Source organism: Sus scrofa, chromosome 6 (assembly GCF_000003025.6).
Source record: "Sus scrofa isolate TJ Tabasco breed Duroc chromosome 6, Sscrofa11.1, whole genome shotgun sequence".
In the NCBI taxonomy this organism is placed as follows: Eukaryota; Metazoa; Chordata; class Mammalia; order Artiodactyla; family Suidae; genus Sus; species Sus scrofa.
The window spans coordinates 37,042,198-37,060,752 of NC_010448.4; the positions used below are offsets into that span (position 1 = coordinate 37,042,198).

At 39.8% G+C, this 18,555-nt stretch overlaps 1 protein-coding gene across 6 annotated transcripts in view; it reads right to left on the reverse strand.

Moving 5' to 3' along the window:
• The window catches only part of PHKB (phosphorylase kinase regulatory subunit beta), a 199,208-nt gene that overhangs the window by 47,774 nt on the left and 132,879 nt on the right, over positions 1–18,555 (reverse strand). For all 6 annotated transcript variants that reach the window (XM_021094236.1, XM_013998279.2, XM_013998278.2 and 3 more), the window contains 2 exons: positions 5,743–5,798; positions 5,144–5,237 (listed from right to left, as the gene is read on the reverse strand). In XM_021094236.1, the coding sequence (XP_020949895.1) occupies positions 5,144–5,237; positions 5,743–5,798 (150 nt within the window). The remainder of the gene's footprint in view (positions 1–5,143; positions 5,238–5,742; positions 5,799–18,555) is intronic.

Below are 18,555 nucleotides of genomic sequence, written 5' to 3' on the forward strand. Positions count from 1 at the left end.
GACTGGTCCTGCTACTCTTACAACCCCTTAAGCAACAACTATTTCCCTTTGGTATGTGTTAAAGGAAGTGCAATTTATTGTGTGATCCCTTGGAAGCACCAGAAGTAGAAGACAGGGTTAGAGATTTTTAAAAGTACATAAATATATACTCATGTTATATACACATATATATGTATATATTTACGTAAATGGGCCCACATATTTATGTAAAGTAGCTCCCAATTTTTCATTTAAAATGTTTTTATTATGATTGATTTAGTGTTCTGTCAATTGTTGCTGTACAGCAAAGTGACTTAGTCTTACATGCATATAGATTCTTTCTTCTCACATTATCCTGCATCACGTTCCATCACAAGTTATTTAAATACTAATTCAGTTACCATCTTTGGACAGTGTACTATTATTTCTGTAGGATAATTTCCTAGACTTGGTGGATCAAAGAGAATATACATTTTCTTTCAAACATGATGCCAGGCTGGTCATCCTTTAGAAATAACTAACCAATTTACATGGACATTAACAGTGCATAGGCAATTTCTGTTGCTCTCTTGGGTCGCAATGATATTTATTTTAAACTATGGTATTCAAATATTTTGGTGGACCATTTTCCTATATATTTAATGGCTATTTGCATGTTCTATACATTTTTTTTTCACTTCTCTCCTGGGCATTTGTTATCCTTTTTTCATCTGTAAAAGATATTGGCATGTTAAAAATATTACCCTTTTATCAAATATTTCACCCACCTTGCTCATCTTCAATGTTGTTATGAAATGTGAGAATGACTGCACAGTAGATCAAACATCATTTCATCATGCGGTATTTCAATCTAAGCATATTTCTGCTAGGAGATTTCACAAGCACCTTTGATGTGCTAGGTTGTTACGTTACTTTCAATTATATTTAAATTTGTCAATCATTTCCTTAATGGCTTTTGGCACTGGTATTTTCTAAGAATGGACTTCCCCTCCCAGTTGTAAACTACTCCCCTATTTTTTCTTTTAGTAATTTTATATTTAATCATTAAAACATATTTAAATCTTTAATCTGTCTGGAATTTATTTCTGTATCTGATGAGAGGGATAAATCTAAGCTAAATTTTCCTAAATGGAAAATCAAACCAACTGTCTCTACACAACCTACCAATTATGATTTGAACTGATTTCAAATATCAACCTCACCGTATACAAAATTAATGTCATCACCAGAGCTCTCTGTTCATTCTGCCATGGTGCACACATCCATATCGGAGTTAGCTCTGTGTCTCTTTCTCCTTCTGCACTGCATGTTCCTCACGCCCCCCTGAGATGGCACTGTGCCTAGAGTATAGCTGGTGCTCAGGAAATACTTGATGGACGAATAAGGGAGCAACTGAACGTCCTTCCTGAGCCACATGCGCTGTCCATATTAATTCTGGAACAGCAGTGGCTTTAGACAAAGTCGACTGGGCAGAAAAAAGACTCTGCAAGCATTATGTTGTGTAGCTGCACTGAAACTACAGTGTACAGCATTAGATGGAGATCCTTAAGTATTTTCAACTTTTTCAAAATAAATTTATATCTAAACGACTTTAGATGTCTTCTTTTAGGCAAATGATTATATTAATCAACAAGGCACAAGTTGAAGTATACTGATCTAGGTAGATATAAAGGAAATCTTTAAACACCACTCAATTATAGCAAAAGGATTTTCTTTAACTTTCTGAACAATGGTGAGAAGTCCTATGACAACGAAAGAATCAGATGCAGAATGCTCTGTGCATCCCAGGGTGCAGATAATACTGTCCCTATGTTGCACACATTCACACCATTTAATGCACTGAAATATATAGTAGTGACCAAACCACCCAGAAGTATAGAAACCTGTCATTCTAGATCTACACTGTATTCAGCTCTCCCAGGAGGCAAACACCACAGTTACCACACCACAAAACATTAACCACACACAGTGAAGGCCCTGCCCTCACCCATCCGCCCTTACACCTTTTCCAGTTGGCTGGAGGAGGATGTAGCTTCTCAGAAAAGGGTAAGTAACCACTGGCATAAGAATACATGTAATTAATATTTGAGGGAACATTTCACTTTTAAAAGGTAGACTATAGGGAGCCCCCTTTGTGGCTCGTGGAAAAGAATCTGACTAGTATCCATGAGGACGTAGGTTCAATCCCTGGCCTCGATCAGTGGGTTAAGGATCCAGCGTTGCCATGAGCTGTGATATAGTTTGCAGATGTGGCTTGGATCTCGCGTTGTTGCGGCTGTGGTGTAGGCCAGTGGCTACAGTTCCAATTCAACCTCTAGTCTGGGAACCTCCATATGCTGCAGGTTCCCAGATGAGGTGGGACAAAAAGACAAGAAAAAAAAAAAAGGGCAGACTCTAAGAAGCAGTATACCAGGCAGTGTATCTTAGAGGGCGAATCCCAAAGAGCAACTGGCATGGAATACAGAGGATCTTCTATCTTGACACGTGCACAGGGAAGCTGGGCTCCTGACCACAAACCTGTCTTGAGCCACATCACACACCAAAACTGTAAATCATGCGTTAACACTATCTTAAAAACAACAAAATAGGAGTTCCTTTTGTGGCACAGTGGGTTAATGATCTGGCTTGTCTCTGTGGAGGCACCAGTTCAATCCCCGGCCCAGCACAGTAAGTTTAAGGATCTGGCATTGCTCCAGCTGTGGCTCAGATTTGATCCCTGGCCCGGGGACTTTCGCATGCCACGGGTGTGGCTGAAAAAGAAAAAAAAATAAGTTAGGACCTGCTATAAGTGCTATAAGTCTTCCCTTTGTAACAGAATGCTTCCTACCACCTCTGTGATTTCCCAGCACACTGTACTAACATCTATCATAGTGGATCAAAGTGGATTGTCATTAACTACTTTTTCTGTCATATCACCAAACCCAGAGGTCAGTGACTGAGAACAGGGACAGAGCATTTTATCTGTGTATCCTACAAGTGCTCTGCACAGATGAATGAATGAAAAAAGTGCCACATTCAAGTCATTAGGAGCCATGTTGGTCTTTTCAATCTTGACTGCCTGTTGTCTGGTAGAGAACAGACTCTACCAGAAAGAGATGCTGATATAAATTAGGCCTGGGAGTTCCCACTGTAGCACAGTGGGTTAAAGGATCTGGCATTGCCACAGCTGTGGTGTAAGCTTACAGCTGGGCTCCGATTCAATCCCTAGCCCAGGAATGTCCACAGGCTGTGGGTACAGCCATAAAAAATTAAAAAGAAAAAATTAGGCCTGAAAAAACAGACTCAGGTTAATTTGCTTTGAGAGCATGTTTATCAAAGAATAATAACCTTTGTAACCACTCTCAGGAGCTTTCAGTGAGAGAGCATAAAATTGTATCAGCAAATACAGCCTGCACCTGAATGATAAATGCACAATTTTACAGACTTAGATTTTCGCCCCTTTCATGCTGCCACCTCTCCTTGCCCTCTGGATCCTTATTTCCCTTTTGGCCTCATTTAGCCTCTTCTCCTATGGAACCTAGCTTTCCATCATTTACTTAGTGTGATTTTAAAGTGTTACCTACTGTAGGATTCCTTGCATTTTCAGCTGCATCTCCTCAATTGGGGGCGGGGCGAGGCAGGGGGAGCGGGAAGAGCTCTAAATTTGTTAAGGACTTTTCAAGAGCTGGTGCTCTAGGTGACCTGACACCCAGAGTTTGGGTTTGTTGCCAATGGTAAGATCCAGGGTGATCAGCAACAACTCGGGCCCTGCATTTTCCCTGCAATGTGCACCTCACCTAAGCTTCATTCTCTGTTGTAATGTCAAGGCTTTAGTCAAAACCATTTATATCAACTTAACAGACTTAATTACTTGAGAGAGATTAAACACTTCCATCGAACACTGTGGTGTTTGTTCCTGTATTGTTTTCAACAATTACCAAGTAAAAACAAGTGGTTTATAAACAATCAGTGGAAATCAGTAACTTCCTGTCCCCAATAAGCAGGAATATTCCTAAACTCAGGCACTGCTGGATCCATCTGCAAAGAAGTGCATGTAAAAGGACTCAAAAGTCACCTTTTATTTCATTATTTTTTAATGGCAGCACCTGTGGCATATGGAAGTTCCCAGGCTAGGGGTCAAATTGGAGCTGCAGCTGCCTGCCTACACCACAGCCACAGCAACGTGGGAGCCGAGCTGCATCTGCGACCTATGCTGCAGTTTGTGGCAAAACCGGATCCTTAACCCACTAAGTGAGACCAGAAATCGAACTCACATCCACATATACACTATATCGGGTTCCTAACCCACTGAGCCACAAAGGGAACTCTTCAAAAGTCACCTTTTAATCCAATCTAATAGGTATGTAATTGTATCAAAGATAAATTCCCTTATTTTATTTTATTTTATTTTTTATTTTTTTGGTCTTTTTGCCATTTCTTGGGCCACTCCCATGGCATATGGAGGTTCCCAGGCTAGGGGTCAAATCGGAGCTGTAGCCACCAGCCTATGCCAGAGCCAGAGCAACGCAGGATCCGAGCCGCGTCTGCAACCTACACCACAGCTCACGGCAATGCCAGATCGTTAACCCACTGAGCAAGGGCAGGGATGGAACCCGCAGCCTCATGGTTCCTAGTTGGATTTGCTAACCACTGTGCCACACCGGGAACTCCCAAAGATAAATTCTGATGTCACTTTATAATTATTTGGAGACCGGCAAACCAAAGAGGGTAGGAATTACTTCAGGTTCCGAATAGTAAGGCAAGAGAAAAAAGGAAGTAGTTATTACTAATAATATTTAGGTGAGATTTTCTTTAACAGTTAATAAAAGGGAAAATAAATACACAATAAAAGGCAAAACAAATGAAAGGGAAAATAGCGGTTAATTTTATACGCCAATACTAAAATTAAGGCTTTTCGTTATCTAAGTGGTTAGTCCAGGTTAGTAACAGACGTTAGCAAGGAGTATAAATCAATAAGACCTATGAATGCATATACACACCATGCAGTTATTTTTGGTACCAATGTCTGATAAAGTGGGTTTCTCCACTTAATCAAAAAGACTTTCAGCTCAATGACCTTATCTCAGAACTGGACTTTAAATACGCTTCTTGACTATAAATCAGGTCTAATCATCATGCTCTGATACCTCCACAAAGGAGACAGTAAAGACACAGAATCACTTACTTTCACAAGCTCCTGCTGGGCCCAGATCTGAATGGGTTCTACCTGCTGAGGAGTTTGGGTCTGAATACCATATGTGTTGAGGAAAACTTGAAGGCTAAAGAACACAGAGAAAAAGAGAGACACTGTTGGATAATGGATTTATACGGACAATGAAAGACGAGGAGTGAAGGGGAAAGACTATGCAAACTTGGAGGACATTCTTCATTTGTTCATGTCAGCAACATCAGCTGCACTGGAAGCCAGTGGCCCTACTGGGTTCTTCACAAAGCATCAGATGGTGGCCTTGGGGGCTGACAGAGAGGTAAGCACTAATTTGGGGGATCCTCGTAATTAACGTGTGCATTAATTTCTCAAAACTACATGCCAGGCAACACTGGCACCGGCCACAGACTTTAATATTCACACCAACTACAACACAATTATTTTTAAACATGAAAACAGTATTGTTCCGGCCCTTAATGTGACACTAGTGACATCCCTGAAACCTTGACAAGGGGACTACGAAATTAATTTCTACCACCATACTCCATACTATAAGCATAAAGCAATCAACCCCACCCCCCAACCAAAGGTACACACCACCCATTTAGATTTCATACCGTTGGCTTTCCGCTATAAGTGCTACATAAACAACCAAATCATTTTCCAGTGGGCCCTGTAATACAGAATAAGGAAGGGGAAAAACATTTTAAAAGATCTGGTCATCATCAGCTACAATGAGAATCAAGGACAATATTAACCATCTCTAAGCAGTTCATTAAAATGATGGACACCAGCTGGCTCTAAGCAGTCGCTTCTCCTTCCTTGCTTCCACTGCCTACTAATCAATTTGATGGTGTAGACAGAGTAATGGAACACCAAGGAATGGAATGCCATAAATCTCACCACTACCAGGGGGGCTAGCCTGTCAGGGCTATTTTGAATGATGCATAAGAGTAGTTTAAGGACCGAGAGTCATTTTCCATCATTTAATTATGAAGGGAAGAGCAGGAACTAAAAATAAAAATCCACTGTATGTATTCTCTAAAAAAATGATTTTGAGTTAAAATGATTCTGATATCCTTACCACACAAAGCTATTCCCTTTCTTGTTAGCTAATTTTCCTCTGGCACCCTATACATCAAAATAGCTTTATCTTAATATATAGCTTCTATGGTAGAGAATGAACTACCCAGTTGACGATATAATTAACACCATGTTCATTAAATACAAGCTGTTGGGTTTAATAGTTCTAATCAAACATAGTGTTGGATATTTGCTACTCTTTTTTTGCATGGAAAAGACTCACTATAGCATATATTATGCATTGTTACAATGAACCCAATTTTGAGCTTGTATATAATGAACAGAAAACAGTAAGAAGCACCAATAAATTACAGTATTAGGAAGCCCTGAAAATACTGATCAAATAAAATTTCTTTATAGTAATGAATCCAACATTCCCGATAATATGCTGTAAAACATTTGATTTACCAGCAGTCAGTTCTTCTCTATGGTATTCAACCTGCCACTAGGATTTATGTATGATGGAAGGCAAGAAACACCAGAATACCTATATCAGCAGTAAATAACATAAAGTCAAAGGACGGTTCCCAGGATCATCGTGAAAATGCCATTTCAGGCAGTCTTCTCTGTGATTTAAATGAATACGTAAGAGAAAATATGCTGTGACAACCCCACAAAAATAAATACACATTAAATGTGCTATAAATTCTATTTTTATTTGATAAAGACTTTAAAAGCTGATGTTACTCAAAAGGATGAGAAAGAGTAATTATTCGGAGTCTCGTCGAAATTTCTAACCAATGCAAACTTTAAGCATTATTTTTCTTGGATGCAATCTATTCATCACAAGGAGGAATAACCTTAGAGTGGGCCATTACCTATAATCTTCAGGACAATTAGACTTCTTAAATAAAAGGCAAGGGAATACACAATTTAGAATGTAGATGTTATTCCAATAACAATTAACAAGGCGGCTTACAGATCCTAAGTGGCAAATGGGTATCTTCTTTTGGAATCTCAGGCCTTTTTAGGCCAATGTTATTTCCATTTGTAGGGCAGAGCACTCAGATCTAAAATGCCCACTACACATGTTGAATAATAGTGAGCATCTGCTTAGGGGACTAGCAGATGGTCAAAGAGTTCCTTCATTGTGAAAACTCAGCATTTCAGAAAGTTCCAATTCACAAGCCATCTACCATAATGAACGTAGGCCTTTAACCCCAGCCAAGTGGGACCTTTCACCCCATTTCCACCCATAGAAAGAACTCAGCATGGTCAGTCCCACCCCAACAGTTCTCTTTCTTTCACTAATAAAGTTGGAACTATCTTCTCCCTATTTTCATAATTTTCTTCAAACCACCAAAATTGTTGTCCAAGCCAATGAAGTCTCTCTGAAAACTTCCTAACAGTAATTCATACCTTCTTTTTCTGAATGGAATTTTTCTTACTAATACTGTAACATTTTCTGCTTTTAGGTTCACAAAGTGCACACGCGCATGCACGCGCGCGCGCGCACACACACACACACACACACACACACACACTCAAGCCCAGTGTGGTACTAGCACTCTCCATTTTATAAGCATTTATGCACCCATTCATCTGACCAATAGTTAAGACATACTAACATACAAGCCTCCATGCTAGGCCCTGATGGTACAAGATGAATACAACCCAATATCCATCCTTGAGGAGTTTAGAATCTACTGGGACAGACAGACAACAGGTAAGTATTCAAATGTGTTTATTATTGTGTAAAAGTATTTCACTGATATCTTTGCCAGTATAGATCTACCTCATCTAAAAGAATGGCTCCAGTACATTACATTATATGGATGTGTCATCATGTATTCCAGGAATGTTTATTTTAATAGCGTTTAGGAGGTGTGCAATATTTCAGAGAATCCTGAGGATTTAGGGAGAGAACAAAGTGCTAAGCACAGCATTGGAAACATACAATAAAGGGCACTAATACTTGCTGCAGTTGTCTTTGAAACTCTCACACCTATCCTAGGGCTGCTGCTCTTCTCTTCCTTACTGAGATTTGCTGTAACGTCTATACTGCCTTAGACCCCACTGGCTTCCACTATCCTAAGAAACTAGGACCACCCACTACACTATTTTTATGACTCGTTCTCGGAATAATTCCAAACATTATCTCTCTTTTTATTCTCAGACTATCACTATTTCCCGACCTTCCTTGCCTCTGTTAACTATGTACTCTGCCACTGCCTTTGAGATGGAAGGCCTCACTCTTTAAATCCTTGTTCTTGTATCCAACCCATTTCTTTCTCTTTCTCTCTCACCAAACCCACTCCGGTAGCATTCATTACCACTTCGAATAAGCAGATGGAAGATGGTATAAGAAAGGCAATGTATGCATGTATGACAGGGTCACTTTGCTGTATAGCAGAGGTCGGCATAGCATTGTAAATGAACAATGCTTTAATTCTGAAAATAATAAAAATAAGCAGGTAATTCTGTATTTTTATTTTTAGACTTGAACTTTCTCTTGCGTTCTAGTTCCCATATTTTATTTTTTTATTTTAATTTATTTTATTTTATTTTTTTTGTCTTTTTGTTGTTGTTGCTATTTCTTGGGCCGCTCCCGCGGCATATGGAGGTTCCCAGGCTAGGGGTCGAATTGGAGCTGTAGCCACCAGCCTACGCCAGAGCCACAGCAACTCGGGATCCGAGCCGCGTCTGCAACCTACACCACAGCTCACGGCAACGCCGGATCATTAACCCACTGAGCAAGGGCAGGGACCGAACCCGCAACCTCATGGTTCCTAGTCGGATTCGTTAACCACTGCGCCACGACGGGAACTCCTAGTTCCCATATTTTAAACTGTGTTTGGACATTTTATTTTAGCTAGTTTCAAAGTTAATAATTCTAAAACTCAACTCCTTATCAACCCTACCTCCACTCCAAACAGGCTCACTCGACTCAGAACCATCTTTAACTCCTCTTTTTTACCCTCCATATCCAATTTGTTACCAAATCCTGTTAATCCTTCCTTCATAAAATACCTTGAGTTGAGGTTCCCTGATGGCTCAGGGGGTTAAGGATTCGGTGTTGTTACTGCTTGTGGCTTGGGTAGCTGTGGTGGTGACAGTGAGATCCCTGGCCTGGGAACTTCCACATGTTGCAGACGTGCCTAAAAAACAAAACAAAATAAAAGAATCTTCTTTTCTCATTTCTATAGCAAAGGGGCACTGTTCTAAGTACTTTAACAAACCATTTATCCCCATTTTACAGGAAACAAACATGAGGTACAGAAAGTTTAAGTAGCTTAGCCGAGGTCACAAAACTATAATACAGATCTAGGCAGTCTGACTGCAGAGTCTGTGCTCACAATCACTCACGTCTTCCGCCTCTCAGAGAGTGGAAAGAGGGCAAGTTTTAGACGTGAAAGACCCACCAAACGAGATCCAAGTTTGTTTTCTGTGTCTGTGAGTCTATTTCTGTTTTGTATATAGATTCATTTGCATTATTGTTTATGAGTGATATATAATATTTATCTTCCTCTGCATGGTTTACTTCATTTTGTATGATTTTCTCCAGATCCATCCATGTTGCTGCAAATGGCAATATTTCCTTGCCCAAGTAATATTCTATTGTACATATACCACATCTTTACCATTCATCTGTTGATGGACACTTAGGTTGCTTCCATGTCTTGCCTATTGTAAATAGTAATGCTATGAACACTGGGGTGCATGTATGTTTTCAAATTAGAGTTTTAATCTTTTCTGGATATATGCCTAGGAGTGGGATTGCTGGATCATATGATAAGTCAATTTTTAGTTTTTTAAAGGAAACTCCATACTGTTTTCCATAGTGGCTGCAACACCAACAGTGTAAGAGGGTTCCCTTTCCTCCACACCTGGTCCAGCATTTATTATTTGTAGACTTTGATGACAGACATTCTGGCAGGTATGAGGTGATACTACACTGATGATTTTGATGTGCGGTTCTCTAATAAGTAGTAACGTTGAGCATCTTTTCATGTGCCTGTTGGCCATATGCGTATCTTCTCTGAGGAAATGTCTGTTCAGGTCTTCTGCCCATTATTTTTGATTGTGGGTTTTGTTTTTGTTTTTATATTCAATTTATGAGCTTTTTGTATATTTTGGAAATTAACCCCTTGTCATGCATTGTTTGCAAATATTTTCTCCCAGTCTACAGGTTGTCTTTTTGTTTTATTAATGGTTTCCTTTGCTATGCAAAAGCTTTTAGGTTTGATTAGGTCCCATTTGTTTACTTTTGCTTTTGTTTCTTTTGCCTTAGGATACTTATGTAAGGAAACACTGCTACAATTTATTGAGAAAATGTTTTGCCTATGTTCTCTTCCTCCAAGAGTTGTATGGTGTCATGTTTTCTTTTTCTTCCTTTCTTTTTTCTTTTTAGGGTTGCACCTGAGGCATATATGTAAGTTCCCAGGCTGGGGGTCAAACTGGAGCTGCAGCTGCAGGCTGCACCACAGCCATAGCAGTACCAGATCTGGGTGGTGTCTGCAACCTATGCTGCAGCTCGTGGCAAAACCAGATCCTTAACCCACTGGGCAAGGTCAGGGGTGGAACCCATATCCTCATGGATACGAGTTGGGTTCTTAACCCACTGAGTCACAATGGGAACTCAAGTGTCATGTTTTATATTTAGGTCTTTAAAACATTTTAGATTTATTTTTTGTATATGGTGTGAGGGAGTGTTTCAAGTTCATTGATCTACATGATGCTGCCCAGCCTTCCCAATACTACTATTTCTTATCTTTTTTTTTTGCCTTTTTTTTTAGGGCCGCACCTGCGGCATATGGAGATTCCCAGGATAGGAGTCAAATTGGAGCTGTAGCTGCCAGACTACGCCACAGCCACGGCAACGGAGGATCCCACCTGCGTCTGCAACCTACACCACAGCTCACAGCAATGCTGGATCCTTAACCCACTGAGCAAGGCCAGGGATTGAACCCACATCCTCATGGATACCAGTCAGATTCATTTCCACTGTGCCACAATGGGAACTCCCAGGATATTTTTAACAAAGGGAAAGAATCATAACTAAATGTACACTTATTTTTATTAGCTATTTAAGAATGTACAAGTCATTTTAATTATGTGATTCAGGACCAACAACCTGTGGCTGAAAATATTCTGATTTAAAACTTTGATTTCTATAAATGAATAATGCCATATTTGGTTTTTCAATGTTTTCTATTTAGATTTTAAAAAAAACAAAAAACACGTAACACAAAATTTACCATCTTCATCATTTCTAAGTGTACAGGAAAAGAAACTTTTGTATCACAACTTTCCCATAAGCTGGGTACTATCTGTATTAATATTGCAACTCATCTTGCTCAAAATTTAAAACTATGGTAATTAAAACACTGCATGTACATCTGTCTAGATTCTAGTTTTCAAATTACCCAAATCAGGTCGAAGTAACAAGGCTAGGAGGTTTCCATCTGGGAGCTATAAATAAAACAGTATACTACAACTTTCAAAGGACATACAGAGAAACTTAAATGCGAATGTACCCTAATGGTTTTTTCCTTCCCCTTGTTCTTTTTTAAATTTCATGTTACTAGATAGTTAATTCATGTGCTTCAAAAATTTTTGAATTATGAAAAAGTTTTCAGTGAAGCATCTCTCCCACCTGTGGCCCAGGCATCTATCCTACTGTCTACCCACCTGGTGGCGGCTGTGATTGCTTATTATGCCTCTTTCCAGATATCCCTTTGCCTATAAAAGCAAGTAAGAATCTACTCTCTTACTTTCTCACATTTCAGACGAAAGGTAGTATACTATCAGCACTTTTTTCCACTTAATTATATATACATCATGGTGTTCTTTTCATATATTAGTACACAGAAGATGCCTTCATTTTTGTTACAATTGTTTAGTATACTCTTATTTTGTAGATGTACCATAGTTAAGAATATCATCTTTTCACATCTCTCATCATTAAGCCTAGTCAATCCTTCACACTGAAATCTCTAGACCTGGTTATAGTTACATAGTGGAACCATTAAACATCAGGTTTTAATTTTGCTTTTCACAGCAGAACAAACACTCACCCTAAATCATTCAGAAGAATTACTACCTGGGATTTACGTGGGGGCACTAGAAGAGACTGCTCTCAGAAAAGATCGGTAGGACTGGATTTCAGGAGGGGGCAGTGGGAAGACTGTGACTCTCTTCTCGGAGAATGGCACGCAAAGAGGGATAGAGGCTGTCCGTTTATAACCTATAATGTGATAGCCTATTAATAAGATTTATATTATTATTTTATTGATTATATTTGTTTTGTATTCCAGTTTAGAATGCCAAGGGATGAATATATCTCGAGAGCCTGCCACATGTACTAGCACAGAAAATCCCATTTTTAAAGTTCGGGAAACTGAGGTGAAGAGAGGTAAAACAATGTCAAAGGTGCACACATGTAAGTCAGTGGTAGAGCTTAAACCTGCCTGCAGACATGTCTAAGCCAATATGGTGAATGCCATGGAATGTATTTCACCGACTGTGCTGCTTGCTGCTGTGGTTCGTACAGCCAACAGGGTGCGTGCGTGCATGCGTGTGAATGTATAAAGAGAAGAGATTTACTATAAAGAACTAACTCAGGCAGTCATGGAGTCTGGCAAGTCCCACGGTCTACAGGGAGAGTCGGCAAGCTGAAGACCCAGGAGGGCTGATGGTGTAGGTTCCACTCCGAAGGCCAGAAGGCTCACCACCAAGTTTTAGTCCAGAGGCAGGAAAAAAGCCAATATCCCAGTTTGAAAGCCTTTAGGCAGCGAGAAGCCTGTCTTACTTGGGGAAGCGTCAGCCTCTTGGTTCTATTCAGGCTTTTAGGGATGAGGCCCACCCGTCCCTAGGGGGCGCAATCTGACCTGCTCTGTCTACCAATCTAAATGTTAACCTCACCCCAAAACATCTTAACCCTCATCCGGCATAATGTTTGACCAAATATGTGGGCACTCTATGTCCCAGTCAGACACATACAATTAACTGAATGTAGGAATGTGTTACAATCACAGGGAGCAGAGTGGTGAGAAAAAGCCTTTGTGTTCGATCAGCAGACGATTCTCCATCCACTTGACCTCAGGTCTGAAGAAAACGCAAGTCCCAGTGTGGTCTACAAAACATCTATTTTCTTATCTGCTTTTCGATGGAATATAATTTCAAATACTTGGCAATTAAATTAGAATTACCTCTTCTATTAAACAACACATACAGTATATAAAACTCATAATTCTTATTTTTTTGTAACATTATATTAAGCCCTGGTCTAAATAGCTTTCTTTTTAATATTGTCCTATGCTATATTCATAATCTACACAATAATATACTGTGGCTGGCTTGAATAGGTCTTTTACTGAAAGGAGGGAGAGAGAGAAGGAAAGAAAAAAAAGCAGCCAACAAATAAATGGGTCACACCCCATTCAAGGCTGGTCCAGCCTCAAGGGCAGTGCATTTGAAACATTCTCTGCTTCTGCTTCTGGGGCCTTACAGAAACTCATTTATGCTCATTAGCCTTCATCAGTAGGTCCTGCCAACATCCAGCGTTTTTTCATTACACTCATTTTTCAGCAAAACCTCATTAGCTGAAGAAACCAGGCAGATGCTTTATACATCTCAATTCCAACTGGAGACACCATACCCACAGTATTTTTCATCAGACGCCAAGTAACAGGCTACGGCAATTTGAACACAGGCACATCCCGACTGGAACACACTGGCATCTTGTTCTGACATTGCCAACCAAGCCAGAGCAGCACCATGGAGAAAATTAATAGGGAATCACAGGAAAGGTGAGTCGAAATAGCTGACAAATAACCACAAGAAGCATGGTGTAAAAAGCCAAACTTGGCTTCAGGGTAGGGCTGGCAGGGAGAAAATGGCCTTTTAGGATGCCTGTATTTATACACTGCATTAGTGATTATACAAGCTTTCTACTTAGAGGAAAACAAATGAATTTTAAAAAAGTATTCCCAGACCTCAGACATAGTTTCAAATGCCTGAATAAGAAGAGCAAAGTTTTGTTGAGAGCAGTCTTTGCAACGGCCTGTAATTATCTTGAAAGAGAATACTGATCATCACTTTGTCGCAACAAATTGCTTTGTGAAACTTTTTACTCCTAAGCCCTTGCTACGACTGTATGTTTCTGTACTTTTTGTCTATTTCCTGGAAGCTAAAATGCTAAAATGACTAAGTGGGCTCAGGTGGAGGAACTCTGACTCATCGTGTTTACGCAGATTTACTCATAACCAACAGGAAGAACAAATGATGAGAAACTTAGGGAAACACAAGAGAATGGTCACCATTGGGAAAGATCCAGAAAATGAGGGAGATACAGAAGGTCGAGGCAGAAGCAGTGGGGGAGTACAGGTTCTAAAAATCTGGCCATTTCCCTCTCAGGGTTTCTGTGTCATTTCGAAGGACCTCAGGTACTGGGTCATCACTCATGGGGCAAGTTACAGCAAGCTAACTTGTTTTTGTTTTTTCTCCTTTGGATGCCTGTACTGACTAGATCAGTTCTCCGTGTGTCTGAGTTGAAACGCCAGAGGTGGATGGAGCCATTTTTATCATCTGGGAGTGGGCAGTGAAAAAGGCATGAGGGAGTCCATAAGAGGGACTGGGTGCCAGGAATCCACTTCAGCCACTTCAGCACAACTTTGAACTTTTTTTATGCTGAAATTCTACCTAAGATTTTGTCTCAAAAATGGGCTTCCTTGACAAAAATCAGTATCCCACTTGATAGATGAGGAGACTGAGGTCCAGGCAGGGGAAATGGGCCAGCTCCTGCAGCAAGTCTGTGGCAGACCCAGAAACAGAATCCAGGTCTCTGGACTAACTTGGTCTAGAGTTTTCTCTACCAAGTCAGACTGCCTCATCTCACCAGCTGTACAGTACAGAAGAGAACTGCCAAGTGCATGATTCCACTTGTGAGTGGAAATGAAGGGGGAGGCCACACGTACAGTACTACAATGTCAAAGGCACCGAAGAAGAAAGGTTCTGAAGGGGGAAAAGTATCAAAACCTGCCTGTGCTACTTCCTTTTCAGTGTTAGAGGCTCTTCCAAAGAACAAAAAGACTGGGCAAATTAAATAGTGCAAGGGAAAACCTGCGGTAAGATTTACAGCCATTGGGTTACAGACCCAACAGCGACAGAGGAACCCAGCAAGCTCTAGAATCCAATGAGCTTTTAACTATATAGAGCCATTGTCACTGGCTGAGGCTACATTGTTTCTCATGTGGATTCTTACCAGGGACCTGACTGCGAAGGACACACAGTTACCAACGCTCTTACACAGTAAACCTAAATGCCTTCCTTATCAATGACATCACAATTCCGCAGATCTGTGTACAAGAAGGGCTCCTGCCTTAGAGGGTTTGTTCACCTGTTCATTCATCCAGACATTGTGGTAGGCACCAGGGATGGCAGAAAGATAGCTGAAACCTTATTCCTATTCTCCAGGAACTCCCCGTACAACAAAGACAAACTATGTATGGAATTCAGCAGGACAGTAAAGACAATGCTATTAACAGGTACTTTGAGGGCAAGGAAGGGAGCATTTAATTTAGTCTTAGAGAACTGAGGAGGACTTTGAGAAAAAGGTATTTGAGATGTAAGAATAAAAATTTGCCATTAATGAATTAATGAATTTGTCATTAATGATAAGTAAATATTTATCATCTGTTATGTGTCAGATAAGACAAAGGCTTTCTCTCATGAGATTTATATTTCAGTGGGAGGAAATATGATTAAAAATAAGTAAACAAAATATATAAATAATTTAAAAGTGATAAATACCAGAATAAATGTAAAGGGTGATATAATATAGAAATGAGAGATATGGCTACTTTAGATTGATGGTCAGAAAATAATACTCATATAGGGTATCATTAAATCTGAGGCTAAATCCAGTATCGAAAAGGAGTAAGATCTGGAGGCAAACACTTAGGTGGAAGGAATAGCAAAGGCCCTGAGAAGAAAAGACTTAAAAGTGTTTAAAGAACTTAGAGGAGATCTGAAGCATAATAAGGAAGCAAAAGAATAAGAGATGAGGGTGGAGTTAAGGCCCAGTAGGGCCTTCTAAAGCAACAGGCATTCGACTTTCATCTAGGTGGAATGAAAAAGCTACTCAAAGGGTTTCGAACAAGGAAAAGACTCAAGGTAACTTACATTTTTAAAACAACAGGGATAAATACATATATAGTACTTACTATAAGCCAGGTTCTGCCTAAGCTTTTTTTTTTTTTTTTTTTTCTATTTCGTTTTAGGGCTGCAAGTGCAGCATATGTAAGTTCCCAGGCTAGGGGCTGAATTGGAGTTGCAGCTGCTGGCCTACACCACAGCTATAGCAACGCAGGATCCGAGCTGAATCTTACACCACAGCTCATGGCAATGCCGGGTACTTAACCCTCTGAGTGAGGCCAGGGATCAAACCCGCATCCTCATGGATACTAGTCGTGTTCATTACCACTGAGGCACAATGGGAACTCCCTACCCAAGCATTTTATATATATTAACTTATCTTATGGACAAGGTTTGCAGAAGGCAGAGTGGACCCAAGGAGATCAGCTGCAGTTGAGAGATGATAGTGGTTGGAATGAAGAAGGAGCAAATGAAACGATTTCAGGAATACTTAGGAAACAGAATTGACAGGACTGGATTGGGAAGGGGAGAAGGAGTGACATAGGTACAGAGGAATAAAAGATTACTTGTATGCATTTACAGAACTTAAAGGAGGAAGGAGTTTTTAATGGTGTTGAGTATCTCTGAGGACAAAGAGTCTAAAATCTAAAAAGAGATCCATGGATATATCTGTTCGGAGGTCACTGGTAACCTTTGGCATGTGTTTTTGGTAGAGTGGTGGTATCAACAGACTGTGTACAGTAAGGAGGGACTGGGAGTTGAAGAAATGGAGATGGGGCAAGTATTTTTCTAAGATGTTTGAAAGGGAAAGGAAGAAGGAAATGTGACAGAGGGGCACAGTTGAAAAAAAAATTTTTTTTTTTTTCTGCACTTGCAGCAAATGAAAGCTCCTGGGCCAGGGATCTCATGTGAGTTGCAGCTGTGACTTTCACCACAGCTGCGGCAACGCCAGATCCTTAACCCACTGCACCAGGCTGAGGATCAAACCTGCAAGCCCAGCCACCACACAGACAATGCTGGATCCTTCACCTGCTCCAGAATTTTTTTTTTTTTTTTTTTTTTTTTAGGTCAGGGACAGTTAAATATTTCTATAGATTCAGGAGAAGAAGTAAGAAGAAAGAGGTTGACATAAAGAAGAAAGAACGGCTATCAAAACAGAACAGCATAAGGCTGGAGGTTAAAAAGTTGGTCAATACCTGGGAATAAGGGTTTTTTCATCACTGTCTGAGATTCAAAAGAAAAGACCCATTTATTATTAGAGGCGTCTCAGCACATACTAGAATTCATCAGTCTAGCTTTTTCTTACTGAAGTATAGCTGATTTATAATATTAATTTCAGGTGTATAACACAGTGATTCAAATTCTTAATAGATTATGCTGCAAAGTTATAAAGTATTTGATATATTCCCTATGTCGTAAAATATATATTTGTAGATTATTTATTTTATACATAGTTGTTTGCACCTCTTAATCCCCTACCTACATCAGCCTAGTTTTAATCTTTATTTTTACAGACCCCTTTGAGAACTTAAAACTCTCTCTCCCATTTTTAACAATTCTAACCCAGGGCAAAGAAGGGCTCGTGCTCAACTACATAGGATTACTTATTCTTCATTTAACTCATGTTCTTGGGCTAACCTTATTAGTTTCTTCAGTTCCTGATTAATATGATTAGAAGGGTCATATCAGTGTTCAGTTATCTGATGATGCCATAGTGTCTCTTTCATCTCACTAAACCATCTGGCTCTCCAAACCACAGGCTCCCCACAACAGAAGATGTTTCAAGTAAGACTGGGGGAAATAACAAGATGCTAGTAAAAATAATTAAGGAGAACAATAAAATATGAAGGTTTTATCATGAAAATTCATAAAAATTATGAAAATTACTTATGAAATTATTTGAAGATTATATGCATTATACGCATATGAGCTTCTCCTAAGCTTCTGAAAGTGATTTTCTAAAGATACATTTCATATGCATTATATTCTTTTCTTTCCTCCTTTCTTTCTTTCTTTCTTTCTTTCTTTCTTTCTTTCTTTCTTTCTTTCTTTCTTTCTTTTTCTTTCTGCTTTTTAGGGCTACACCTGCGGCATATGGAACTTCCCAGGCTAGGGGTCAAATAAAAGCTGTAGCTGCTGGCCTACACCACAGTCATAGAAACATGGGATCCAAGCCACATCTATGACCTACACCACAGCTCATGGAAGGTCAGATTCTTAACCCACCAAGCGAGGCCAGGGACCAAACC